Here is a 22693-nt window from a genome sequence, read left to right as displayed (position 1 = left end):
AAGGCAAAAACATCCAAAGAAGAGCTTTAAATGTCCTTCAAGAAGACTGGAGAACTATTCCTGAAGACCCTCAGAGAGCTGATAGAGAGCTGCTCACACCAAACATCACTGCTGCTCACTTTCAAGGGCTGGATTTGTCTCATATACTATATTTCAGTTTACGTTTAAATGTTTCAGTAAATCAATGCTTCTATTTCCCATTTTTCTAACAAATGATAAAAGATTCGGGTTGGCTGCAGAGTTTTGCACCGTGCTGTAAGAATTTCAGAGGGAAAAAAGTGCAGCTGATGTCAGAGTTGATGACTTCATGGTCTCCAACTCTGCGGCATCCAGAAGGCTGTCAAGGCTCCAGGCGTGGAAAAGGAAAGAAACATTTAGGAAAACGTGCAGGAAGGAGGAGAAGTATAGCGAGCGGGGCTCACTTGGTAAATGTATTTGTAAAGCGCTAAGGACCTAAGGACTAAGGACCCCAAAGCGCTTTACACAACCTGTCATCCACCCATTCACACACAGGTGATGGCAAGCTACATTGTAGCCACAGCCACCCTGGGGCGCACTGACAGAGGCGAGGCTGCCGGACACTGGCGCCACCGGGCCCTCTGACCGCCACCAGTAGGCAACGGGTGAAGTGTCTTGCCCAAGGACACAACGACCGAGACTGTCCAAGCCGGGGCTCGAACCGGCAACCTTTCGATTATAAGGCGAACGCCCAACTCTTGAGCCACGATCGCCCCTAAAAACTGATAGAGATGATTTAAGAATCATCAGCTTACTGTAAGCAGGCAATTTATTAGAATCCAAGGTGCTCCGTGAGACTCTGGATAATAATGATTATTATGAGTAAATTGAGAAGTTTGATGAGGGCTCCACGGCAGCAGCAGCCCTCAGGGATGTAGGAGGAGTAAGGAGGTGTGGAGACCTACACCCACCCACACCTTCCTTCCTCTCTCCCTCCCTCCCAGTGGCAGCGTGGCTGATCCTCGGCTCACTCCTCTCTCTCTGCCTCACTCTCTGGACTCGCGGCGGATTTTGGAAGCGACGATGCGAGCTGCCCGGACTGCGGGAGCCGGTGTGCTGTGGGCGCTGCTGTGCGCTCTGGTGCCCGGCGGGGTGTCGGAGCTGGTGACGGCGGTGCAGGAGCAGGTCAAGCCCGAGTCCTCCCTGCTGAAGCCCAAGGTTATGATCGCCATCGTGGCTCGTAACGCGGCGCACAGCCTGCCATACTACCTGGGCTGCATCGAGAGGCTGGAGTACCCGAAAGAGCGCATAGCGATCTGGTGAGAGCCGCACTCACAGGCTGCCAACCCTGGTTTTATTTCAGGCAGTGGCCCGTAGATTCTCAGCGCACATCCAGGAGCTACATGATGCTGAGCATCTGTAACGAGAAGCAGCGGGTGTGCGCATTAATTCTTGGAAACCTCCGAGACCTGTTGCAGAGTTTTATGATGTACTTAACTCGCGTGTCTGCCGGCATCCAAATTGCACACTGTGGGAGAAGATGAAAGGGCTGCTGTGCATGTTAGGTTCGACTTAACCCTTAATCACGGTTCCTTCTGTCTGATTCAGCACAAACCTGCGGAAATGGGGCTTTAAAGCAGCGGGGCTGCCGGGTATGAAGGGGCCTCACCCCAGGTGAGGTCCTGTGTTCCGTTTGGTCTCATAGAGCTGACTGTGATAATGAAAAGCCATCAAAGAGGGACGCTGCAGGTGAAGGGGATAAAAGGAGACACTGAGCTGGTCTGACAGCAGGACGGGAAGTCATGCGTAAACTCTCTCTCTCTCTGTGTGTGTGTGTGTGTGTGTGTGTGTGTGTGTGCGCCCAGGATATGTAGGTTCTGCGGGCTGATGGATCAAATCAAAGATGGGTGATTTCTGGCTTCCACGGGCTTAAATATCCAAGTGCAAAACATGTGAAATGGCAGATAGAAACAGCTCTGTGTTGAAGGTTTGCAGTGTTGTTGGCATTGGTCTCCGGCTTTCTGTGTTTTCCTTTGTTTCCCAGCCTTCCCTTGCTGAATGTCTTGCTTTTCTTTGCAGAGGGTCTAATTGAAAGACCCTCAGGAGAATACAAAGAGGCACTAGAGGGACTCACAAAGAGGAGGGAGGCTTCATTACACAGCAAAGTGCCAAAGTGCCTGAGATGCCATGGCTTTGTGAGTGGTTTAGAGCCCCATCAGCTACAACAGGCATCTCTGTACCCTGCAGTCAAAGTAGAAGCACAAAAAAGCTTTACGTTCTTAAAACATATCAGCACCTAACACACGTCTGTTTTAGGTGCGGCTGATTAAAATATTTCCACTAACATCCTTCCGGTGATGTGAGATGATGTGAACAGTATACTTTGAGCAACACCTCCAGAACACTGAGTCTGTAATATGCGGTGCTGCCCTATTGTAATTTAAAGGAGGAGTAATTGGAAACAGTGAAACAGTTTTAATGTTTATAAAGTTCTTATTTTTCTAAGTTAACAAAAAGTGTCTGTGTGGTTAAGTCGGTCCGGAAAATGACATGTTTCACTGCAGCTCTGTGCTTCTCTGCTGTCATCATTACTGTTACCCATCGTGTAAGCCAAACCGCCCAATGAATGCCCAATTGTAGTTCAGTTATCCCTAAACGCATAAATACGCGTCAGAGCGTTTTACAGCATTTTTTTTTTTTACAAAACTCATTACTGCTATGCGACAGCTTCAAACCCAAACATCAGAGTGTCCGAAGCTCCTCAGATAGATGGGTGATGCAAACACTTTGAGAATAAAACAGTAACAGAAATTCCTTCTGATGACCTCAACATTACTGCATCTGAGCTGTTATTTTATATTATATGTTTGACTGTGGACTGCTTGGGCAAATAGAGACATGAGTTTGGAGTTCCCTTAAGGTAAGAGCCAAAGACTCTGTGGTTTAATGTTGCACAGCCATCCAGGAGCGTAGCTGGTGTGCTTTACTACCATCCTCAGCTTGTCTATGGGCCAAGTGATAAAACCTAAAGGGAAAGTTTGTGGCTGTGAAGCTTCGCTTTTGTGAGGGGACACGGTGTTCCTCACTGTACTCGCTCTCGGAATCTTCATGCTTGAACACCACAGAGGACTGTTTTCTTTCTCCATACCCGTTTTATAAAATGCAGTCCAATAGGAACAGATCAGGAAAGGTGGTGAAGGATTCAGGTGATTTTTAGAGGGAGACACTGGAAAGACCAATGTTTTAAGTGAGAGTCCTCTCTAGTCTTCAGTAAAATAAGCTCACGGTACTTAAATTTAAAAAAAAATCTAAAATTGTTTGTTCCTTAAATATTTTCCACTGGATCCACAGCTTTTTAATAACATAAAACATGATGTCAAATTGAGAAGCTTCTTTAGCTTTTAGAGTTTTGAATCCTTAGTCTTCAAGTATTTTTGACCGCTTTAAATCATCTGGGTAAGGTCACATAGCTATTTCTAATGCAAGATTTTCTCCTGACAGGGCTGTGGATGTTGGGATGACCATTTCATTTTATTCCAGTTTCTATGGCAATCTGATCATCCGCTCAGATCTTCACCACTCTCTACCAGTTTTGGGAAGGTCAGACAAAACTGCCTGCCTGTAAAAGTTTTCCCCCTACAAGCGGGCACAGGTCTCGCAGAGAAGTGGCAGCGGCTTGAAAAAAGCTCTCACACTGCTGCTAAAGAGTGAAAGAATGCAGGGAATTAGCAGGAGAGGGGGCAGCTGTGCAGAGAGAAGGTGGTCAACAATGGTAGCAGGTTAGTTAATCCACATTCCCACACTAGCTCCAACAAATCTGCTCTCCTCGATCCTCTTGTTGTTTTTCTCCTTTCGGGCACTGAAAGAGAAATGTGCCGATGTTTAGAAAGGCTAACAATAAGGTCAGAGAAACTGGATTTAAGCGTGAAACTCAGTGACTCATCAAGGGCGTTGCCATCTCTGTGATTTATAGGCACGGACATGACGGGAAACAATGACATTAGATTGCTTGTATTTCTTCTGATGCTTCTTGTAACAGTAGGAGGAAACAAGGTTGAGTTGAGATTACTTCATGCTTTATATTTGGCCAGTTAAAAGTTTTAAGTGCTTCACCTTCAAAGGAGGTGATGGAGATTTCCCCGTACACTGAACTGTGTTTATGTTTGATGCACAATGCATGAAAAACCTCAAACTCAGCACAGCCTCCTATTAGTTTCCTGCTAATGCTGCTTTTTGCTTGCTGCCGGCTGTGTGGCCTGCAGGCTGCACATCTGAAGAGCTTTCCCAGGTGCTCAGTTGGAGGTCGTGATGATTTGTGGACCCGAATCTGGAAAATAGAGCGCTAGCATCACTGCCTTTTCCCAGGGGGACTCTCTTTTTCACTTTCATAATGTCATGTTGTTTATTATCCTGTAAAGTCACTTAACCCATATTTATGACCGTCACGGCACTTTATACTCAGACACAATGGGGAATGGTCCTTGTGGTATGTTTTTATAGCGTTTAACATAATGAGCAGTTCTTGTTATTGCATTTCATTGACAGAAATGTCGTACAGCTGCAAAATAACAGGAAACCCCAACAATCCAACCACAGCTATTATTTTATTTTTTCTAAATAATGAGATAATTGCAAGTCCTCATGCACCCAAAAGCCTCAGGCACCATGAGTGTAAAAATTCGCAATGTTCCACGGCTGTGTGAATACATGCCGAAGGCCTTGGTGAACAGTGTGCCATGTACTCTGGAGATCCTGCCAGGTATGCCACGGTGGCTGATCTGCTACGTCATTATTACATCACGAAAAGATCCGACATGCGTCACGTGACATAACCTCACATATGCAATCCTTATCTTTTAAGTCATTTTGACAAGTGCACAGTTAGGTAGTAATAAATACATCTCCCTCTCTGGTTTATTCACTACATTTATTTATTAGTTATTATTCATCTCTGGCGATATCTTTCCCAGTGCAGCTTTTGTCCATTCTCCGTCCTCCCACCCCCAACAGGTCGCAGCAGAGGTTTCTTCCTGCTGAAAGCGTTTTCTTCCTTCCTTCTGTCGCCACGTGCCTGCTTATAGGCAGTCATGTGATTGTTAAAGTTCCTGTTAGGGATGGGTACCGGTATTCGGTGCCATTATGGCACCGGATACTCTGACATAAACGGGAGTAACCAGACCGAAAAGCAGCGCACATTTCGGTGCTTTATTTCGGTGCTTTGTTCCCTGAGATGTCATACACTTTGGATTCTAGCCAATCATTTTACGTTCCTGAGGATAGTAGGCGGGCCCAGGTACGTACGTTCTTTTAGAGCAGAACTACAGATTAAAAATGCCCAAGGCGAAGCGGTCAAAAGTCTGGCTGTACTTCACAGCAAAATATGCAAACTCAGCAGCCTGACATAAGTGCTTTGAGGTGATACTGTGATACTGTCAAAGGAGGTAACACCTCGAATCTGATGAAACACCTGGCGACGCATAGCGTTTTTTTTAAAAGCCGAGAAATGCACAGTATTTGATAGCTTGCTGCAAGACCTCACACCGAGCACATCTACTTTGGGTGTGCTGCCTGTTATCGTACCCGGAGTTAGCAACATCCCTCAAGAACCCGAAGAGGAGAGTCCTGGCCCCTAGCCCTGCCAGTGTAGCAGAAATGGTGATGGACGATGATGGCAGCAGCAGCCGTTCTTCTCTGCGTGAGTAGCTTAATGTTGTTCGTGTGTAGTTTACGTTGAGTAGGTTAACCACGTTATTAAATTAAGGCATGTAAGGTGAACTAGCAAACGCAGTGGTTAGTTACATGCGGCTGTCTTCTTGTTTGATGGCAGATACTCCCTTCACCCTGGCCAAAAAGGCTAAAATCACCAAAGAAAAAGTGGAAAACAGCTAAACATGAGAGGTTTTTGGACAAAGTTTGTGTTTTTTTCCCCCCATTGTTTAAGCACTGCTTCCAGCCAAGAGTGATATCATATATACCCTATAGCTGCAGAAAAGGCTAACATTGTTATCCTTTTACAAAAAAACAGCTAAAATGAGAGGTTTTAGGACAGGTTTGTCTTCCATTCTTTAAGCACCGGTTCGAGCACCGTTTAAGCACCGGCACCGTTTCAAAAGTACCGGTTTGCCACCGGTATTGGATAAAACCTAAACGATACCCATCCCTAGTTATTGTTGGCTCAAACACACAAAATTCTCTTGCAAATGCAGTTCTTTGCATTCCCAGTGCAGAACTAGTTTTCTGTCATATTGTCCAGTAAAAGCTGAGTGTAGCTGTGATGCTGTGCAGGATTATCAGTACATACATAGTTTCTTTCTTTTAGCCCTTTGCTCACCAGGCTTTTTATATTCCCTCTGACTGATACAGTGGAGGAAAGTGGAAAGAATAAAACGGGCTTAGACGTTTATCGGTTTTGGAGCGCGGAGCAGATTTGCCGTGCCAGGTGTGTTACCTCGGGGCTCATTCCTCTGTGGAATTGCACCAGTGAAGGAGAAATTGTTCTTGGTTTTGTTGGGACAGAGCAGGACTTTTCTGAAGAGCAGCTCCTCCAAGCGTATGGAATAAATTATAAGGACGGGATAAACAGTTGTGAGTTAGTACTGACAGCGTGGGCATTTGTGAATGATTAGAAAAGTGCTTTTTTTTCCCAAGTTTTTTTTTACTAAGGAAAAATATGAGTGTGTCTAATGATCTCCTTAGTTCTGCTACAAGTATGACTGGATTTTCAAGCATGTGCACAGCATCTCTTCTCACATGAACCCTGTGTGTTTGATGTGGACATGTGTGTGTTCTGTTAGAAACATAATGATTGTGTGTTCTACTCTGCTCCTTTGGCTCTGCCCCGGTTTTCCATTTACTTCCCCTTTATACCCACCAGGCCCACAGTGAGCCAGAAACAGTCCATGATCATCTCTTACCTCCCACTCATTATCACTTGAAAACTGCAGTCACATCCAGTCCATGGGAAACTTTAAATCTCTTCGAACATCTGCTCTGATTTTTTTAAAATAAATTCCAGAAACACAAGGTGACATTTTCCAGATAAGCAGCTGGTAATGACACAAACTCACTGGAGCAGACGAAACTCTTTTCTTCTCAGCTGCAGCACAGTTTGCTTTGCAAACGTAAAGTTATCCTAAACTGATTTGATCTGAGCACAAGATGCATGTTTAGTGTGGTCACTTTTTTCTTGCATCTTGAAAGCTTTCTGGAAACAGGGCTTTTATTTAACACCAGCCCATTAGGTGGTATTAGTAGAAGCTATTACAGTATGTGGCCCTCCGACTGTTTTCCAAACGCAGTAACTTCGAAGGTTAATCTTTGCCAGCTCTGCGCTCAGCCTCACCATCCAACTCTCTGTGAAGTTGAAAGGACGCAGCCGATATTTTACCTGATAACAGACCGGCCCCGCAGCAACAGGCTCTTCATGGGAATGTTTTCTCTTTAGCATCGACATATTTGTTCAATCTAGTGAAGTAAACAAAGATGATTTACTCTCCAATCCCTCAGCCTTTTCTTCATGCTCTCTTTCTCGCTCTCTCTCCCCCCCTGGAGTGGAAATGATTGTTCCCGTGCTGGACTCCAGACGGTGAATTCTTGCTTAGATGCCCCATGTGCTCCACAGCACCTCAGCAGCATGGTCAGATGTTGGCAGCACAACAGCAGTAGAATTTGCAAATACCTAAACACAATGGCAGCTTGGTATTGTCTGTAGGATGAGGGAGGCATGAGTATGAAATTAGACTAGTTGAAGTCGAGGGACATTCAGAGGGAGGCAAGGACGAATTAGTCAGGTAAAGAATTTAGAAAAACATTTTCATAACTAGTATGATATTCATTAGACTTAAGCGTCACTTTACTGACTTGTCTCCTGCCCCACTGTGCCCTTTCCACTCTTTCCCTGACATCCTTCTGGTCCTCCATCTCTTCTTCCATCTCAACGTTTTGCTGATTTTCTCTCTTTGTGTCTTTCTGTTCAGTTTAACCTCCAACTTTTCTTTTTACAGTAAGAAAGTATTGATGTAATTCACTGGTTGAACGTACTTTACACGTTTACACATGTTAACTCTACATATCCGTAGCATTAGAACACATATTTAGGGTTTTGGTGCCAAAAAAAATCCAAAACTCACCTGAGATTAACTTGAAAAAACTGAGAACAGCTTCCTATGAACACTGAGATGGTGTCCTGTGAGTTTAAAAAATAGATTCAGGGAGACATACACAATCATACACAGTCATATCAACAGCATATAGAGCAGTATGTTGAGATAATTCTGTGAAACTGATCAGTTAAACTTTGTCTTATGAGTTTTTTTAAATCATGAAAATGTAATACTAGAGCCTGGGATTGCCACTTTTTGGTGCATCATCTTGTTGTAGTATATTTGCTGGTTGCTGCCACTTTAAATGCATGTCTTTCTTCTAGCTGCTCCCTTGTCACAGCTCTTTCCTACATGCATTCTTTTGAGTTATTCAGATTCAGAAGCTTCAGTCAGCAGCTCGATCCACAAGGATGACCAAAATAGGACAGATGCACACGCAAGAACTGTATTAGTTTATAATATATGATTATTAATTACATGTAAACAGGATCTAAAAGCAAAATTATGTACTTCACTTTAAACCACTTTGAGATAATTATATAATTATAAGTTTATTGATTTGACTAAAATGTGAATGGATGTCTTTCTGTATATATGGGCTCTGGCCTCATGCGTAGAGGCAGATTGAATGACAGAATCCTTTGACCTTTACATGATATTAAAGCGAGAACCATATGAATTTAAAATCGTTCTTGTCGAGATCTCAGGTAGAGCGCTTTGCTCTCAGACTGCAGGCTTGTATGAGAGGGGCTCATTTACCTGTGCTTCAGTGCTGTCCTTCTCTAACATTTGATGACTATCTTTTTCGAGCCTTGAATATGAATGCCAGAAATTACACTACAGTGTGAGTCTGTTGGCCTTGGGTACTTTTGTTGACCCTGAAAGTCATGAGGAATTTCAGTCCAGACGTCTCAGCTCACCGCTCCCTACTCTTCTCTGTTCTTCCTCAATCTCTCTCTGCCCATCCACCCCCACCCCTTTCCCCTTTGCCCCGCCGGGCCGTCAAGAAGCCGACAGCCACGTCAGCCTACGGACTGTATAGCAAAGTCGACCCAAAGAAGCACACCCTGTATCATAGTTATTATGTTTTAAAGGCATCAATGTTCACGCCTGTAAGAGGTACTCTTACTCCCTAATTAAATGCAGCACCCAGTCATTATTGGCAGTGATATTAGATAGTTTATTGAACAAACAGTCAGCTGATACTAGCCTCCTGGGCCTTTCAGAACTATGTTTACCTCAATGGGCCAATCTCAGAGTCAAGCCTCTGTGCTTAAAGTCAGAATATCTGGCATACCTTTCTGGCTTGGATAACCATAAGGAAGAGTGTGTGAAATGATGTTGGTAATCATTTTTATTCAATGTTATTACAAAACATTGCCCAGAGTCTTTAAATTTTTGACTCCTATATGAACATTTTTAAAAATGATTTGTTTTTGTCGCGCCTCACTCTGTTTGTCTCTCATGTAACACTGTGTGCACGTGCTACTTTTATTTGCTTTATTTTACACTAATCCCCTACTCTTACACCAGCCCTGTGAAACATGAAATCTGGGGTCGGTATGAGACGGGAATGCAGCACGTGATTGGTCCAATAGGGATTAAAGTTTAAAAGCCAGATTGCTGAAAAGCTCTTATGGAAGAACAAATATCTTCCATAAAGTGATAGAGAGAAGGAGTGATGGGATGTGTAGGTGAGGCTTCAGGAAGCATGTGCTATCCAGATGCCGAGCCTAACCCCAAAGCTGCAGGCAACAGAATAATGAGGCTGCAGCTTACCCTAACCTTAAAAAATGGTGATGAGGGGACAATATCGGGCAGGAGAGGAAAATAAAAAGGGTATGGAATGATGAAGAAGGGGGATATAAATCCTAGATCCTAAATCGTTGCATTTACCCAGTTATTGAATCGTGTTGCATCCCTGTGCATCAACGCCTGCACATCCATTTTTATCTTACTTCCCATAGCTAGAGGGACAAAAAGCTGCAGAGGTTTAAGTATCATCTCAGCACAGCTAAAGGATTTGAAAGAAACTGCAGGGGCTCTTTGAGGTCTCGCTGATCCAGCCTAAAGGTAGAGGAAATCCACCAGAAAGGGTGATAGTTGCCTCGTAATAAAGAATGAATGCAGTAAGATCGAATGAGTTGGAGCCCCGGCTGTTCTGCAAATGTGATGAGGAGCAGAAAATGAGGTCGACTCTGGGTAAGTGTGTTTTCTGTGTGCCTATACACAGAAGCCTCGGTCTGTTTGTTTCACATGTGCACATTGTGTGCACATGGTGCTTGGATTCATACATTGCTAAGTTTCTCATGTTCAGAAATCATAAGGAACACTAAGATGCAATGTTGGTAATGGAAAATCACAGTGTGCTCAGAGCTCTTAGTGCTCAGAGGGGCTGGGCTGCAGGAGCGGCAGCCAAACAGGATGTGTTTCAGGGGGAAAGAGTCAGAAAACAAACTTAATTCTAAAGCAGCTGCGGATCATTCTCAATAGCTTAATTTGTATTTATGTATGATGCTGTACACAGTTACTGTAAAAATACTATAAATGCTAATGTTTTATGTATCAGGACATTATAGAAATAATCTGGTCCTTAGCAGGTCTAACATCAGGAAAATACAACCTCAGATAAATAACACATAAATAATGACACACTGTCTTTTTATTTATTCAAGAAGAACAGCCAAGCTGCAGAATCAGTGTGTGAAACACAGGCAGGTGCTGCTAATCAGCTGCACTTCATTAACTGATCTTCAGTCAGTGTGAGCACCCAGCAGTGTCAACAAAACTAATGAGGAACAACATTATCAATGATCCTAATCACAAGGCCAGCAACCTGAGCTGCAGGTCAGATGATGTAAAAAAAAAACCTCTCAAGATTTCCATCTCAGAGTCCACAGTTTGGGTCATACTATGTAAAACTACAAGTTTTCTGGAACAATGTTCTTTGGATAGATCCAAGTGGAGATGCAAATACCTCGTATCAACTGTAAAGCTGGTGGTGGAGGGCGTGAGTTTGTCTCGCAGCCACAGGACCTGGGCACCTTACAGGCATCGAGTGGACCATGAAATTCCTGTTTGCTGCTCTTTTGAAGACACCCATCAACCTTCAGTTGGCCGGTTACCTGGACACAGCATCCTGCCAAAAAGAGCCTATAAAAATAAAATAGAACTCTGCAGAGATTTAGATCCTTGCAGATTGAACAAAAGCATCATTAGTATTTTAATATGGTGTGGGCAAAACAAAGCCAGGACAATCTTTGGTTTGGAAGGGATTTTAATGAGCTCTGTGAGGTATTCACTAAAGTGCTCAGTCTTAACTGAAAACAGTTTAACATAATTTTTTCAGCGTATGTTTACCAAACACAAAGCCACTTTTCTTCTCCTTTCACTTTCAGTCACTCGTTCCACACATCTCGCCCATCGTTCGTGTCCCATCCGTGCACGTGCTCGCTGTACGTTGCGTCCCGGTTTCTTGTGTCGTGCATTGTTATTTTTGTCAAACCTCTGCCTGGAGCTGGATCTGTTCGTCAGAGCTGGCATGTGGGAACATATCCATGTCCTGGAGCGAAATGCTGTTTAGCAGATGAAAAAATGTGTAATGTGTGGGCACATCTGCTTATTACCAGAGACTCAGGTGTTTCAGTGTGTTCAGCAGCTATTCATCAAGAGCTTCTTTCTGCCTTTGTTGCTCTCTTGCTTAAAATTGTGCACCTGCTTTTACTTACTTTTGACTTTCGACGCACTCGGGCAGACGGGTATATTTAAAATGTCCAAACACAGGCATGCTGCTGTAAAACACAGCTCTGAACATCCTCGTGGTCTGCCGCACGCATCTACAAGTACTGACGTGCACACACCACACATGCTATTAGAGTTATTGATCATATAGCTTGTGGTTTTCTCCAGCTGTTCATGTCGGACGGAGAGTTTATTGGCCCAATTGAAGTTGACTTAAAGCCCAAACATAAGCTCGCCCTGATGGTCGGACTAACCTCCGTGTACAATGCAAGACTGCACATCTGTTTTCTTCACGGATGTAATTTATTTACATGTAATTATATGAAGATAATGAGCATGTAAGCAACTGTTTATTGTACAGAGAGCAGGTGTGTGTGTGTGTGTAATATGGAAGGAGAAGAGGAGCAAAGTTTGGGCGTGTTGGTGTTTCTGTCTCTGTTCATCCAGACTAAAACTGGGTGTGATTTTGGAGACAGTACAGTAGGGAATATTACAGCAAGCAGTGGAAAACTCCATCTGTGTGTGTTTGTACACACACATTCAAATGGCTTTTTCTTCTGTTGACCTCTCCTCCTTAAGTGACATTTTAAAAGTAAAGTGAGTTTGTGGGAGGTGACGTTTATTTTTCTGCTGCCCCAAAAAGTGAAGTGATCGCAAAAACTACAACGAGGGCATGTTTATGGTCTTAACTTCTCTCGCACAGATTTATATATCCACACAAGCTCCCGCTCACACATACAGTAGTCACACTGTCTCCTCTGAGTCAGCTGTTAGCTCAAGTGGAAATCTTTGCAAAGAAAGAGTGCAAACCACAGGGGTGACACCCCGATGCTTACAGGTATTTCTGCTGTTTTTCGGGGTCTAAATCTGTTTATGTATTCATATGAGATCATATCATAAACAGTTATTCTTTAAGGTATAACTTTGGACATGTTTTAGGGTGAGGCTTGACAGGAGTAATTGCATTGTAACATTTTATTGTTTGCTCCAATAACATTGCATCAACATTCACAATTTAATGAAGCTAAAGACAGTTGTAGCTGCTTTTTTTTAAAGTCTTTGTGCCCAAAGTTGGAGTGGTTTAATGGTTCTCTTTGTCAGCGCTCATAATTGTTCAAAACCTAGCAGTCAGGCTTAAAGCAGGGTTATGGTAGGCTTGCAGTAACACTTCCCTGCACGGTGACTCATGAGACTTCGCCTGTTCTCCAGCGCTGCAGTAAATTAGGCAGCAAAGAGGCTCTGCAACACTGAAACTGCCTGCTGTAACAACGGACAGTACTTAGGAAGAAACTCTCTTCCCTTGACATGGAAGAGAGCACCTACCTCTTCCTTGTTACGTCAAGCTGACCACAGTCTGCAGTTCTGAGCGTTGTGTTCAACTCTTCTTCACTTCCTCTTGTTTCTGCACAGTGACAAAAAAGTCTTGGCGTGGTGTGCTCGGGAGAAGTGTTCAGCAGATGCGTGTGAACAAGCTGTGCTGTTGTTTCTCCAGTTGAACTTGTGGCTGTTCATTGAATGGAGTCCTGTGTTGTCTGCGTTGGTCATTTAGGGCAGCGACAGACCATAATGTGGACAACACCACCGCCATGTTAAGAGAATGGCTGAAGAGAGCTCAGCACGTCTACCACTACGTGGAGTGGAGACCGATGGAGGAGCCGAGGTAAATCCACGAGAATCACTCATCAGACCCGTTTAGACCAAGTCTAGTTCCTTCTCTCTTCATAAGTCATTTGTGGCCATTGATGGGATAGTGGACACTGAAAAAGTGTGTTTTTTCTCTCAGGTCCTACACAGATGAATGGGGCCCTAAACACTGGCCTCCTTCCAGATTCAACCATGTAATGAAGCTAAGGCAGGCTGCTCTGAAGGCCGCCCGGGAACGATGGGCTGACTACATCCTGGTAACCTCTTTAGTTTAAATTTAAATGTGCAGTAGGTATTTACCCTGAAGCTCTTTCCCCAGAATCTAGAAGCAGAGCCAGTCTCCTGCTGAGTGCTTACAGACATATTAAACCTCAGAACAAAATCAAATCAGCCAATGACATTTGCACCAGTGGATCATTCTGGTGGCTGGTTGTGTGCTGCTGTGATCCTTAAAGGCAGGGGTGTCAAACATAAGGCCCGTGGACCAGAATCAGCCCGGCAATGACTCCAATCCGACCTGCTTGATAGCTTTTTTTAGGATGTGAAAGAGGGCTCAAACTTAGGACTGATTTTTAATGGGGGTTTACAGCTTTACCGATAAAGGCGTTGTGTAGTTCATTTATGTGCACCAAAGTAAATAAGTAAAACAAAAGTAATTTCCATTTTTCACGATCAACTGTAGAAATGTCTTTTTTTTTGTTCTACAATGGTTCCGGAGGAAAAAAGAGACATTTTCTGTGTATCAGCACAAACTTTTATTCACACACACATTAATTTCTTGCATTCTAAGCCCAAAGAGTCGTGCTAACAGAGGCCTTTTGTTCACTACAGCAGCTTTTCTTTATCTTGTAGAAAACCTGAGACGATATTTAAACATATCTCAGGGATTCAGTCTGTAGTTTAACTTCTTTACTCTGACAGAAACTTAATAACAAAGTGTGCCGTATGTGTAAAGCAGACGCCAAACAGCTAACATTTATGTGATTTGTGTGTTTGAAGTGATATTATGTTTAGCTTTGTTTGAGCAGTGAGAGCGTGAAATCATTTTTAGATGTGTACACAATGGTGTATAATTACTTTTTATATTTAAATGGATTGTTTTGTCTGATGTACAATGTAAAATATATCAGTTAAAGCTTTTTACATTTTGATGGTTAATTAATTTTTGAGTGCTGTTTTTTTTTTTTTTTTGAAGAAGCTGTGACTGTGTTCAAGCTAACGTCTGCGTATATGAAATCTCTGTAATTTCATGTTTCGTGTTCTTTGTTTGTGATTGCTCTCGCCTGCTCCTCTTCAGTTTGTGGACAGCGACAACCTGCTGACTAATCCTCGCGTGCTGAACCTGATGATGGCTGAGAACTTAACCTTGGTGGCTCCCATGTTAGAATCGCGCTCTCTTTACTCTAACTTCTGGTGTGGCATGACTCCACAGGTACAGTTAAATTCAACCCTCCGTCCATCCACTAATCCGGATTTATTAATCAGCCTGCCGTTTTTTAAACTCCGTCCTTCATGTCAGGGTTACTACAAGCGAACCCCAGACTACCAGCCAATCAGGGAGTGGAAGCGGCTCGGCTGCTTCCCCGTTCCCATGGTGCACAGCACCTTCCTATTGGACCTGCGCCGTGAATCCAGCGGGGACCTGGCTTTCTACCCCCCTCACCCAGACTACAGCTGGGCATTTGATGACATCATGGTTTTTGCCTTCTCGGCACGTCAAGCAGGTCAGTTTGACTCTCCTTGCTCGCAGCAGACCACAAAAGGAGAGAAATGCCTTATGGCAGCTTGACCGTGTTGAACTCTGAGCTATCTATGACGTCATTCATGCACCTGCAGTTTTTTGCAAACTTTTTTATTGTGCAGATGTTTGCTGTTGTATAACAAAGAGCGTTTCATTGGTTTCATGCACATGTGTCAAATTAAGGTAAATGAGCAAGAGAGTAAGATAAATGGATCCATGTGTCTTCTTTGCTGAACATAGGGGAGGTTTGTAAGTGTGTGCAACCAAATCACCGTTTGTGGATTTGCATAATCCGATATGGAACAAATGCGACTGTTAGGATTGATCTTCTGGAGGAAGGAAAAGCACTAACAGATGCAAACCCGAAGACACAGAAAGAACCAAAGACGTCTTCTTCAAAATTTGTTTCAGCATGTATAGCTGTGCATTTAGGTGCCTGCAGTTGTGCATTATTTCACTGCACGTATTAGACCAGAGTAATTCACAAATGTAATAAAATCTCAAACGTTCTGCAGCATTGAAGCATGTTTGGGAATAAACAAGGCACCATCATCAGCTCATACACCGATAAGACCGATTATGTCCACCTGCCTAATACTGTGGTGGGGAATAGAGATGTTGCCCGTCGGAGCATGGACTCCAGTCGACCGGTGAAGCTGTGCTGTGGTATCTGCACAAGCATGTTAGCAGCAGATCCTCTCAGTCCTGTTAGCTGTGAGCTGGAGCCTCCGTGGATCCTTGTTTGTCCAGAACATCCCACAGATAATCGACTGGGCTGCAACTGGGGAATTTGGAGTCGGAGTCAACACCTCAAACTTTTCTGATACCTTTCTATCAGCATGAACTGTTTCTGCAGTTTGAGCAACAGCAGCTCGTCTGCTGGGCCGGCCTTCGCTCCCCACGTGCTTCAGTGAGCCTTGGCCGCCCATGACCCTGTTGCTGGGTCGCCACTCTTCCTTCCCTGGACCTTTTAATAGATACTGACGGCTGCAGAGATAATCGGTGTTATTCACTTCACCTGTCAGTGGTAATAATGTCCTGCCCGATCAGTGTATTTATATGATTTCAATCCTGTGCAGCCTCTCGCTCTCATTCAGGTTGTGATTGGGAAGAGTTTCTGTTTGGTTTCAGAGATTATTTACTGTGTGCACGTGAGAGGAGGGGCGAGGCCCCCAAGTAGTCTAATTTGGGTCAAGAGGTTATGTTTACATCCGTGTGTGTGTGTGTGTGTGTGTCTTAGGTGTGCAGATGTATGTGTGTAACAGAGAGAACTATGGCTTCCTGCCCGTCCCTCTCAAGGCACAGCAAAATGTTGAAGATGAAAGCGAGAGTTTCATACACACCATCACAGAGGCTCTGAGTGAGTACAAACACACTCTATTACACACTTATTGTGACTGCTATCTGTCATTCCTTGATTACTCCGCCTCTCAGCCTGGCTTCTTCTCTTTCTTGACCGCCATGACCCTCCATGATTGCGATCTTGCTGCCCTCCCCGCTCTGTTTATCCATGCCACCCCCATTTCTTCTTGTTTTCTTTCCCTTTGACTTCTGTTACTACTCCTCCCTCTGCTGAGCTTTCATATGAACCTAATCAAATGAACCATCACAATCAAGAGGAAGTTCAGGCTTTTACTAATCCTGTTTATCCTGTTATAACCCTTCACCTCCCTCCTCTCTGTGTCAACAGTTGACCACGATATCGAGCCGTCAGAGTATTTGTACTCTCCACCATCCCCCCAGAGCAGGATGGGCTTTGATGAAGTGAGTTAAAAATGCTTGTGCCCAGAATGCTGACTTAGAGTAATCTGATTACATGTAAATTAAGAGCAAAATGTTATATATAATGTACATTAGTTTATACTGTCACATTTTAGTGATTAAATCCTTCATGTTTATGGTTAAAAATCATTTTTTCTGTGAGTGCTGGCTCTGCCCAGAGGAACAAGAGTGCAACCAAAACTGTCTCTTTGCACTTTCACAGTTTTTTCTTATGTCGCTTATTTTCTTTGCTTGCTTAGATTTTCTTGATCAACCTCAAGCGCCGGCTGGACAGAAGCAGCAGGATGTTGAAAACAATGGCCGCACTGGGGCTTCACTCCACGCTGATAGACGCAGTGGACGGGAAGTACGTTCCAAACAAACACGCACCCATGAATCCGATGATGATTAAATCCAAGCCACACATTCTTTAATTTAGTCACAAAAGCATGTTTTTATGCTACAGATACTTTGCATTTGTAGAAATACACTTGACTGGTTTTTCCTCCTCTGCTTATTTTAATCCACAAATGAGAATGTTCTCGTCCCTTTTCTTGTGTTTATTTGCACAGCACCGCGTCTGTTTTTACTGATGACTAACAAAGCAGTATATGATGTTTTTCATCATTTTTTCAATCTGTTCCTTCTCTCAGGGCTTTGAATACATCCCAGCTGCAGAGGTTGGGAATAGAGATGTTGCCAGGCTATAAGGACCCGTACTCTGGTCGGGTACTGACCAGAGGGGAGATCGGCTGCTTCCTCAGCCATCACTCTATATGGACACAGGTGAGGCCAGGGAGAGCAAAAGCACTAAATCAGATAACGAAGGTTTAAGTGTTCAAACTTAAAAGTATCGATTCCACTTGCTAAAGTTTTGTTTTACTGGATACTTAATTCCTTCAGAGTAGCTGGTGTCTGACACCCTGATATTAAAATTAATATAATGATTTATTAATTAACAGAAAAAACTTTGAGATCATTTGATATATATTTATATTGTATTATATAGATTATAGTTGTAGTTGGACGCTGTCACTGCTGCTTAAAGTGGTGTTTCAAGTAATATAACTCTTTATTGTCATTGCGCAGTCATTTCTATTACAATAGTACAATGAAACTGGAAAGTGCTGAATCATCTAGTGTACTTGATTTTTCACAAGGCTCTTTGTAGTCTTGTGAAATCTCTTTTTCTCATGACTGAGTGGCTTTGATTAAATAAGTAACGCTATGAAAAGGAGGTGCTTTGTAAATTTGAGAAGGGCTCAGAGGGAGCAGGAAACATAGGGAGCTATTGTTTGATGTACAGAGACTGGGGCCTGACTTCATGACCTACATGAACAGATCAAGTCAAATCAAGTGCCTGTATTGTCATTTCAACAATGTGCAGTGATACAGTACACAGGTGAAGTGAGACTACGTTCCCCCAAGACCTTGGTGCTACATATAACAGACAATCAACACAGGACTACATAAAGTGCAAGTGTGAACAAATTGCAAAAATGCAGACACAAGACAGTGCAAGACCAGACAGAACATGATACGGAAACAAGACAGTGCACTAGTTATGTGCAAAAGACTGAGCATTGTGCAGAAGTAAACGCGAACACCACTTGTTTTGGTGTTCATGTGGGTCAGAAGTCGCAATGAAAAGCACAAAAACTGCACAATTTTGGTCCAGAGTGGCCATTACCGTGTCGCCACCCCCCATCTGAAATCTTACAGCACGTGGCATTCCTAGGCGGTCTCCCATCCAAATACTAACCAGAACTGATGCCGCTTAGCTTCCGATATCAGACACGTTCAGGTGTGCTCAGGGTGGTATGGCTGTAAGCTGTTAATCTCACTCATGACTGTCCAAAGAAGAGACAGACAGACACAGCATCGTTGATTGCTACAGTAAAACAAGGAAAAACCAACACTGAGTTAAGGTGACTCAGCTTTTCGGTTAAAAAAAAAAACAGTCACCGCAGAAAACGATGGCCAAAAATCAATCTAAGGAGAGCAGCACTCGTGGCACGCTTTCATTTTAACCCCAGTGTTTGTGTTTTGTCACCGTCAGGTGGTGGAGCGTGACCTCCAGAAGGTTCTTGTTTTAGAGGATGACGTGAGGTTTGAGCCCAGGTTTAAGCGACGGCTGCAGGCCATAATGGATGACACAGACAACACCCAGCTGGACTGGGACCTGATGTGAGATCACCTGCTTGACATTAGCTATATTCAGATCAGAAATCTTCTGCTTTTTCATTATTTTTATGAATGCGTGTCATTCGAGCACATTTAAACGAAGCCTGGTTAACGCCGCGTTCGTCTTGGTCTGTTTTCAGCTACGTGGGCCGTAAACGCATGCAGGTGCAGCAGCCGGAGCGGTCGGTGGAGGGTGTAAACAACCTAGTCGAGGCTGACTACTCCTACTGGACGCTCGGCTACGCACTGTCACACCGAGGGGCCAGAAAGCTGCTGGCTGCTCAGCCTTTGCCTAAGATGCTCCCCGTTGACGAGTTCCTGCCCATCATGTTCAACAAACACCCCAAGTCTGTCTTTACGACCCTGTTCTTTAATTTTAAATTACAGCGATTACGTGAAATGTGCTTAATCTGATACACTGTAAATAACATGGATGGGATGCAGAGGAAGAGGGTTTTATTTAAGGACTGCACAACGGTACAGGACACAACGCCTCTGTGTGATACTCAGACAAAGACCCTTTAGACGGTCTGGTTTCTGAACAGACGGGCAAATATTTACTGAGGACCACAAATAGATGATTGCAGGTGCACTGCACTCTTACCTAAGAGTAGATCAGGTGATCCACGTGAAGAGGATGACATAGCCAAGGCTAAATTTAAAAGTGTATGGACTTTTGGCATGCGTGGATCCAGTTTATGCATAAAAAGTCATACTCAAAGGGCAATGAAGCAGCACAGAAATAAAGCAGTTTCTATGCAGTAATTATCTATACATAGACATAGACACGGACACGCGTGCGCGTGTCTTTGTTGTGATTTTTAGACGGCACGGCAGTGTGCAGATTTCTAGTTTGTGCTCTGGTGGTGAACCACAACATCTGTCTGTTATGTTCTTTGTAATGTCTCTGCTTCCATCATTTTTCACTTTCTCTTGTCCCGTTTTCTTTGCTTTTCTCGCCAGCACCAGCTCATTCCCCCTCTCTGTGCTCCTCGCCCACAGGGCTGGGATTGTTCTGGGGGTTCACTGGGTACGGTGCCTTACACGAGACACAATGCCGGCTTTTCTCTTTCGTTTTTTTTTTTTTTCCTCGGGAATTCCTGCTCACCCCCCCCCCCCACGTTATTTTAGCGTAGCACCTTTATTGCCACGCTGTGGCGTCCACTCTTCTTGGCTCTCCTTTTTTTCACCATTCTTTTCATGTTCTCCTTAGCGCTTTACTACATTCTCCTCTGCAAAATTTACTTCTTTGTACACCTCCTGCGTCCTTGTGTCACCCACGTCTCCACCCCCTTCCTCCTCTCTCTTTGAGGAATGTAGACCAGCACGGCTTTTCCTGCTGGTTGTGGAAAGAGGGACAGGATTCCCATTGATAGAGTTCCCAGTGTGGGGGTGTGCATAAGATGAACACTGTGCAAGTGTGTGTGTTACTATATAAATATACGGCGATGTGTGTCCAGCGTGGAGTGTATAGATTACTACACAAATACGCTGTGTGTATTCAACAGTGAGAGAGTTTGTGAGGGAAATGTGGAAAAGTGTGAGGGGGGGAAAGTGCCGTGTGTTGTACGATACTAGCGCGTAAACAGCAGGGGTTATCAGCTCCATTTTTCGTGTGGGATTTTGTTGTTTTCCATCCCCGTCTTTGCTCGCAAATACACAAAAACAGGAGAAAGAGGAATATCTGACAGTGAAGCCAGAGTGAAAGACCTCATTGTGTGGAAGAGGCAGCAGGTCAGCTCCTTTCAGCACTAATAAAGGTGTAGGGTTTCACCGTCATTGTGGAGTGTTAACGGGCTTTTAACGTGTGATTAGAACTGCCTGGTCTGTTTCATGTAAGTGAGATTTTGAAAAAGATAAACACACCACAAACCAAATATATTCACTTTTACTGTTCTAAGTGCTTTGTTTAAATATTAAGAGGTGTGGCGCAATATTTCTATCCATATAGCGTCTCCTTTGACTTCATGTACAAAGAATTTGGGTTCTTGTCTGCAGCCAAAGTAAAACAAACTTGCTGTTATCATCATGAAGTTTGTTTCAACGTTGTCTCTTACGCCCCTCCTCTTCATCTCCTCTATATTCTCAGCGTTGAGTACATGTCTCACTTTGGGCCCCGAGACCTGAAGGCCTTCTCCGTGGAGCCGCTGCTCATCTATCCCACACACTACACCGGAGAGCCGGGGTACATCAGCGACACCGAGACCTCCACCATTTGGGACGATGATGCCGTGGCGACAGACTGGGACCGGCAGCACGCCCGCAAAACGGCCCAGCAGGGTCGCATCCGGCCCGTGGCGCAAAACAGCGTGACGGGAGACTCGCCGCCTCCCGCGGCCCGAGCGTCGCGCGATGAACTGTGATACGGAGACTCGAAGAGAAAGACTCGTGTTTAGAAAAAACACACAGTGAATGCCATGCGTACACACACTGAAAAGACGGTACAAGCAGACACTCTGTGCATGCATAGCACAGGTGTCCAAACGGATAAAGGCAGTATTGAGCTGTCAGCCTTGTCTGCTACCTGAGGACGCACAGAGGAAGAGGATGGGAGGAAGAAACTGGGACGAGGGCCAACAGGCGTTTGACAAAAGCTTTATTTATTTCCCACTTGCCTCCTCTCAGCATGTGGAGACCATTGGGCCTGAAAAAAATCCAAGCGACACATGGAAGACAGCTAGCATCATTTGCAGGATGTGGGAAAAAAAAATCACAATTTAAATTTATATTTTATTTAAAGAAAACAGATGTGTTTTAGTGGAAGAATAAAAGAAACTAAAAGCTTTCCTAAAACAACTCTGTAAGCTTTAAGCGTGTGAAACTGCCCATCAGCATCCCTTTGGTGTTATTGCGTGTGCATGTGGACATATGCACGTGTTTATAGAGCTGAACATGTGTGGGAGGAGGGAGGCTGATGTATCGTACCCAAGAGTGTCACTGCTTCAAATGATGTCAGAAGCACACAAAGTCAATAAAAGTCCTTTTCTCGCCACGCGGGGGTGTAACAGACCCAAAGTCTCTGCTGTGCAGCAGGCTGGACCTGCTGGTTAGGAATTCAGAGCGCCAGTCTCACACTACATAACGCCTGAACGATGCGTGATAGGCCGTTTCAGCCATTTCAGACACATGCTTTTGCAATTATGTGTGCTAAATATTTTTGGAAAAACTGGATTATCAAAAGTTTTCATGTCCACATGGTCTTTGTTCAGTTGTGCTGCTGGGCTGAACTAATAAAACTTCTTCTTTATTTCTGTGTTTTCATTGACTCTGCAGGATAAACTGATACAGATGTTATCAGTCTTTTTACAAAAATTAGTGTGTGTGTTGTGTGTGTATGTGTGTGAGAGAGAGTGAGTGTGTTATTCCTGTGGGACTAACAGAGCTTCCACTAAGTAATGCATATTATCGTGTATTCGGTTGAACAGCAAACATAAACGTTGCTGCTTTGTTCCCATGATCTTCTGCTGTCTCCTCCAGTGGAAGTCGAGGCTTTTTCTCCTCATGGGATCACACAAATTGTGGTGAAGCCGGCACACAGCTCCAACTTCCCAGTAATTTTAAA

General features: G+C 44.0%; 1 protein-coding gene across 1 annotated transcript; it reads left to right on the top strand.

Moving 5' to 3' along the window:
• The first annotated feature begins 977 nt into the window (after positions 1 to 977).
• Positions 978 to 22378, top strand: colgalt2b (collagen beta(1-O)galactosyltransferase 2b). The gene is made up of 12 exons (XM_006790321.3): positions 978 to 1277; positions 13351 to 13461; positions 13585 to 13702; positions 14743 to 14877; positions 14965 to 15169; positions 16427 to 16546; positions 16877 to 16950; positions 17208 to 17314; positions 17601 to 17733; positions 19007 to 19134; positions 19272 to 19478; positions 21221 to 22378. Exons 1-12 carry the CDS (start codon positions 1042 to 1044, stop codon positions 21492 to 21494), a joined length of 1848 nt encoding a protein of 615 aa, XP_006790384.1. The 5' UTR covers positions 978 to 1041; the 3' UTR covers positions 21495 to 22378.
• The last annotated feature ends 315 nt before the right edge of the window (positions 22379 to 22693 follow it).

This window comes from Neolamprologus brichardi, chromosome 23 (genome assembly GCF_056152115.1).
Source record: "Neolamprologus brichardi isolate AB-2024 chromosome 23, ASM5615211v1, whole genome shotgun sequence".
NCBI lineage: Eukaryota > Metazoa > Chordata > Actinopteri > Cichliformes > Cichlidae > Neolamprologus > Neolamprologus brichardi.
The sequence above is the reverse complement of the archived record's forward strand: the minus strand, read 5'-3'. Positions and strand labels throughout refer to the sequence as shown.